Source organism: Neomonachus schauinslandi, chromosome 5 (genome assembly GCF_002201575.2).
Source record: "Neomonachus schauinslandi chromosome 5, ASM220157v2, whole genome shotgun sequence".
Classification (NCBI taxonomy): Eukaryota; Metazoa; Chordata; class Mammalia; order Carnivora; family Phocidae; genus Neomonachus; species Neomonachus schauinslandi.
Window position 1 is genome coordinate 125,064,799 of NC_058407.1, and position 6,311 is coordinate 125,071,109.

At 41.0% G+C, this 6,311-nt stretch overlaps 1 protein-coding gene across 8 annotated transcripts in view; it reads right to left on the reverse strand.

Annotated features, from left to right (window-relative positions):
- The window catches only part of PRPF18 (pre-mRNA processing factor 18), a 49,707-nt gene extending 47,663 nt beyond the window's left edge, over positions 1-2,044 (reverse strand). For 5 of the 8 annotated variants that reach the window (XM_044915001.1, XM_044915000.1, XM_021696702.1 and 2 more), the window contains exon 1: positions 1,856-2,018. In XM_044915001.1, the coding sequence (XP_044770936.1) occupies positions 1,856-1,921 (66 nt within the window). In that variant the 5' untranslated portion in view covers positions 1,922-2,018. Of the gene's footprint in view, positions 1-365; positions 473-1,855 lie in introns of all 8 variants that reach the window. The other 3 variants (XM_021696701.2, XM_021696700.2, XM_044915003.1) reach the window with 2 other exon arrangements.
- Between the last annotated feature and the right edge of the window lie 4,267 nt (positions 2,045-6,311).

Here is a 6,311-nt window from a genome sequence, read left to right on the forward strand (position 1 = left end):
GGATCAAGCATGACTTTTTTTAATCCTCTGAGGCACAGAGTAGCATATATAGAAATATATAGAAAACATTCAATAAATACTGGGGAGAAAAAGCTAAAATTCTACGCAAAGCCCATCCTCATAATGACAACGAAAACTGCTAATTATGCTCCACTGTTTAAGCCCCCTGAGTTTTCCACATAATGATGCTCTGTGTTAACTCAAGATTCACCAACACCAAGGCCCCAAAGCATTGGAATGAGAGCAACGCAGAGAATACACTTACCTGAGTAGTTACACCAGGCAGATCATTTAGGACAGGTGACAGGAGGCTATTTTAGGAGCTTCTCCAATTTAACAAAGAGGCACTCACAGTAAGTACTTACTATTTCAACTCTCGGACTAACAATAAAAAGCTGCGACATCATTTGAAATGACCAAGTTGAGGCAGCTCTTCCAGAAGAACAATGTAACACAGACAAGTGTTTTCCAGCTACAGATAAGGTAATGAAAACAATTCAGTGATTCCCAACCAGCATTTTTAAATCAAACAACCGATTAAAACATGATAGAATCACATGTAGTTAAGGTAAGAACTGTTTCATGAAACTTTTTCCATATACATATCAGGGCAAAATATAAAAATTTCTTAAAGTGACTGGGGCAGTAAAAAATTTGGAAACTACTGACGGATGGTTCGAAGCAGAAAGATAAAGACTATAAATCGTCGATTCTATATAAAATTATATAGTTGCATATAAAAAATGAAATCTTGCCATTTGGGACAATACAGATGGAGCTAGAGGGTATTACTCTAAGTGAAGTAAGTCAGAGAAAGAAATACCATATGATCTCACTTATATATGGAATCTAAAAAAAACAAAACCAAAACTAACAAATACACAGAAATGGTGATGGGGTGGGGCTCGAGCAAAACAGGTAAAGGGGACTAAAAGATACAAACTTCCCGTTGTAAAATTAAGTCACCGGATGAAAAGTACAGCATTGAGAATATACTCAATAACATTTAATACCTTTGTGGGTGGCAGATGTTAAACCACACTGTGGTCAGCATTTCCTAATGTTTGTAATTGTCGATCACTATGTTATGCACCTGCAACTAATACAATTTTGTATGTCAACTAAACTTCAATAAGAAAAACTTCTCAGCTTTAACTTCTAATGCGGTAAATATCGATAAATACATAAACAAAAGCCCTTTGTGATCCTCAGTTTGGAAAAGTGTAAAGGGCTCCGGAGGCCCAAGGCTTTGAGAACCCCTGGTCTCAGTTATTGTTACGCAACAAAGTCATAAACATCTAGTAAATCACGCAATTCTCCTTTTTCTCCTTTTACTCCACTGTTTGTCTACAACAGTTTTAGTCGTCCTATCAAGCGAAGGGCTGGCCAACAGACTTTTGTTACGTGTTGCGGGGGATGTAATAAAGACTCAGGTTTCAACAGTAGGACGGAGTCACAGATTTTAAATAATTCTGGGCCTGCCCTTACTCTCGTTTCAGCCGGGCACAAACCCTTAGTAAAACAACAGACGTGAACCACCAGAACCGGGGCACGTTCGCAAAATACGGACAGATGGGAGTGGGTGTAAGGAGCAGACAGGGAAACTTCGAGGGAAAAGGGGCAGCTGGGGAGAAATTGCCAAAATCTTGGGGTCGGCTGTAATTCCCCGCCTCCCTAAGACTCCCGAAGGAGATGTCAAAGGGTGGGTCTAGAGAGGCCGCTCCGGGTAGCTGCGGAGCTCCCACCAAGCCTCATCTCTGCCCAGACCCCTTCACCCCTCCTCTCACTCCCAGCGCCACCCACCCACCCACACGTCTTCGATCGCCAAAGCCCCACGACCCCCAAGGATCCTCACCACCAACAGGTTCCTGTCCTCCACCAGCTGCCGCTTCCGGAGGATCTCCGATTTCAGAACGTCCATCCCGCTGCCCGGGTTTACGCTCGAGCTTCCCTCTCGGGGTCCTGGAACCAAGCCTCACCTAGTCAGGCGCCGCGAACCCACCACAAACAAGCTCAAATACCTGACAACGACTGACAAGAACCGCTTCCGGTGGAAGCTGAAGCAAGCGAGAGGAGCGGAGGGAGTGCTCCAGGGCCCCTGTTGTTGACGAAGCCGCTGTAGACTTGCGCCCCCTGGCGGCGCCCTCCGGCAGCGCGCCTGTCGTTTATGCTAGTGGAGGTAACAATGGAAAGTAGGCTGAAACAGGAGTCTTCTTGAAGCCTGTGGAGGTCGACCTGCTGTATTTTTAAAGAGAAGTTATTACACCTGCTTGTATTTGCTAGTTCATAAGCAAAAGCCTCCTCATAGAACACTTCAATTATATTAATTAGGGCCAGATCCTCACTCATTAAACCAGTTCACACCGGAGTTCCTGAAGTTACCTGCTTGCCAAAATGAATGCACTAAAGTGGGAAAACCCTTGGGGCACCTGGGTGGCTCAGTCGAGAAGCGTCTGCCTTCAGCTCAGGTCATGATCCCAGGATCATGGAATCGAGCCCTGCATCGGCCTTCCTGCTCGGCAGGAAGCCTGCTTCTCCCTCTCCCACTCCCCCTGCTTGTGTTCCCTCTCTCACTGTCTCTCTCTCTGTCAAATAAATAAAATCTTAAAAAACAAAAAAACAGTTCTTAAAAAAAAAATAAAGTGGGAAAACCCTGAGCAATACTGTTAGTTCATTAGTACAGAATAAAGGGGCAGTGTTGATTGCCACCCTGTTAAATTTCCTGTAAAGTTAAGCGACTATATCCATTTAAGTCACTTCAGAAGTAAATGTCTCTCATTTCTCAGTTCTAAACTGCTTACAAATCTTGGTGATAATTGAACACTTACCCCAAGCTAACTGAGATAATTGTTACGGTCATGTGTTCAGCAATCAAGATTTTCAGTGACATGATTGGAGATGTAATCAGAAAGAGTGTGTGTGTGTGTGTGTGTGTAAGTCCAACCCAAGAAGAAAAATTAAATTGTGGAGAAAAATTATGTCTAAGATTTTAATTTTAAAAAGACCCTAAGAACTGTTTACAAAGCATTTATCTTTGGTTCTATGCCATTGAAGCTGTTTTTGAAATTCCAGATAAATCACAACTGAACAATATTTGACAGGCTAGTTTTTCCCACTCAAAAAGGAAAGAAATATCATTCAGTTCAGTCGATCGATACTGAGTAAGATGATTTATCAAAATAAAAGATGGTAGAGAACTGTTCGATCAATTTACAAAGTTGTGTGTGTGTGTGTGTGCGTGTGTGTGTGTTGGTTACATTTCATCCAAAAGATAGCTGACTTTTACCAGAAATAAATCAACATAGGAAGTTAACTCATTCTCTGACCTAAGATGCTGTGCTAATTTTTAGGGCTTTGGAAAGCTTAAAATATTTTACAAAGAAAAGGTCCTTGAATTAATAAACACGGCGACCCTCTTATATGGCTATTGGTCTCCCGAGTCACTTATAATTCCCTAAGCAAATAATTTATTAGCATTTGCCTGTTTTAGGGTTAAGAGATTATTACACAGAAACATGAATGAGGGGCACCTGGGTAGCTCAGTTGGTTAAGTGACTGCCTTCGGCTCAGGTCAAGATCCTGGAGTCCCAGGATCGAGTTCCACATCAGGCTCCCTGCTCAGCGGGGAGTCTGTTTCTCCCTCTGACCCTTACCCCTCTCATGTTCTCTCTCTCTCAAGTAAATAAATAAAATCTTAAATAAAAAAAAAAGAAACCTGAATGAAGGACTGACAGGGATGATAGTAACAATAAGGGAAGTTTCCAGCAAAGGAACAGGTGGCCAATGGGAGACAGTAAGTGCAAACCAGAGAAGCAACTAGCTACCAAAAACAGGCTCCTTTTAAATTTCAGACTCTCACTGATTTCTGTGTTTATGGAAACATGTGCATTAAATCTTGACAAAGGCTTGAGATGGAAGAAAGATGTGTACTTGAACAAGCAAACTGATGAGTAAGCTTTTCAATACAGAAGGGAAAAAAGACGCCCCGGAGAGAACCAACCCATCCTAACTCTAAGGGAGAATGTGTTCACTTTCAACCTATGCATTCTGGAGCCACCGGGTGGCTCAGTCGGTTGAGCATCCGGCTCTTGATGTGGCTCTTGATTTCGGCTCTGGTCAAGATCTTGGCGTCATGAGATTAAACCCCGCCCCCCCCAGACTCAGCTGGATGTCGGCTTCAGATTCTTTCTCCTTCTCCCTCTTCCCCTCCCCCTGATCATGCACTCTAAATAAATAAACAAACAAATAAATAAAACCTTTAAAAAAAAACTGCATCCCATTCCATCACAGTAGTTATTTAAAAAGTGAAATATTGTTAGCAACCCAAATATCCTAAATGGGAGAATGGTTAAATAACTTACAGTTCATACATAGAACAGAATAATCTAGAACATTAAAAACCATGTTTCAGAAAATACTCAATTATGTGAGAATGCTCATGATATAGTGCTTAATGAAAAAGTAAACTAATGAAACTAGAAATCTAGTATATGGTCACTTTTCGATTAGAAAAGCATATAATAACTTAGAAAAAAATTATTGGAAGGAAACATATCAAAATATTGGCTTGTTATCTGTCAATAGTAACCACTGGTGATTCTTTTCTTCTTCACACCATAACTTGATACAAGTTCCATAATTTGGAGAAAATATTTAGAGAGCAGTCATTTTCTGTTTTAATTATTGAAATTCTTTATAAATTTTTCCAGGGTAACTACTTTAGAAATTATGTGTGATAAACTTTAAATAATGCCGATAAAAGAAAGCAAGGGATTGGACACTAAATATTTGTGTAAATCTTCATAATTATTCAACCAATATTTAGGTGTCTTCTGTGAGCTCTATACTACTTTAGGTTCTGTGGCCTAAACCAAATACAAAATGTTACCCCTCCTCTTGAGGATATTACCAGCTAGCTTGGGAATCAAGAAATAGATCCTGAAAAGTTAACTTATGTAAGATAAATATGATTTAACAGCATAGATGAGGTTATAATAAAGTATTTACAGAAATAAAAGACCAGTCATTTTCTAAAAGAAGAAAGAGTAAAAATCAATATAAGAATGATGAGATTATTGCTCTGCTAGAGTAACTCATCCAAAGGGAGATTGTCATTTCTAAAGACTGGAAGAAATACCAAATTTAATCAGGATGACCTGGGTTTGTTTTGTTGCTGTCCTAAAGAATAGAATGTAGCTTTTTTAAAGCTAGATAATCTAGTACAGTGGCCCTCATTCTTCAGTTTGCCTTAGAATAACCTGGAGGACCTTTTGAAACCCAGACTGCTGGTCCCCCTCCCCAGAACAGCTCAGTCAGGAGGTCTGGAGTCGTGCCCAATAATTTGCTTTTTGAACAAGCTCCCAAGTGAAGCAGCTGCTGTTGATCCAGGGACCACACTTTGAGAACCACTGATCTAATACATTATTTTGAAATCTCTCCGGGGAGGAAAAAGTGGATGAGTCAGAAACTCAGTCTGCATGGAGTCCTGATAAACAGGAGTGGAGGAGGAAGCAAGTGCCTGTGTATTTGTAACAGTTATGGACTCCTCTGAGGGTGCCCTCCCATGCACAGTGATGCTTCCGGAAATTTCCTAATGGGAGGGGACAGGCTGCCTTTGGATTCAGCCACATTCACATAACTGCTTTGTGTGGCTATACCATAGGCAGGTACCTGACCCAATCTGGGCCAACCAGAGTCCATTCCCTAGAAAACTAGCATTGGAATTGGGTCAATCTTCCTTTTTTTTTTTTTTTAAGATTTTATTTATTTATTTGACAGAAAGAGACACAGCAAAAGAGGGAACACAAGCAGGGGGAGCAGGAGAGGGAGAAGCAGGCTTCCTGCTGAGCAAGGAGCCCGATGTGGGGCTCGATCCCAGGACCCCGGGATCATTACCCAAGCCAAAGGCAGACACCCAACGACTGAGCCACCTAGGTGCCCCGGGTCAATCTTTCTAAGATGCAGGAAATATAAATGTGAATTCGAGTGGTGGATAGCCATTTCAGTAGCAAACTGGAGCCAGCCCAGTCTTTACTGACCTGCAAGAGCAAACTGCTAAATCTTTAAGAATTTTATGAGTCAGCTGTTAAGCACGCCATTATTAAAAGTTAAATGTTTATTTACATAAGTACTTTATAAATACAGGTAATAAATACACAGAACCTATTACATACAATCGTTGTTATTACATTTTACTATAATTTATACTCTTGCAGTTGGTTATAACTACTGCCTCTTTGTGGTGGAAATTCCACGTGACATGCTACCGCACGTTTTTCAACAACTCCACACTTGTGAAATGTCATATTGGT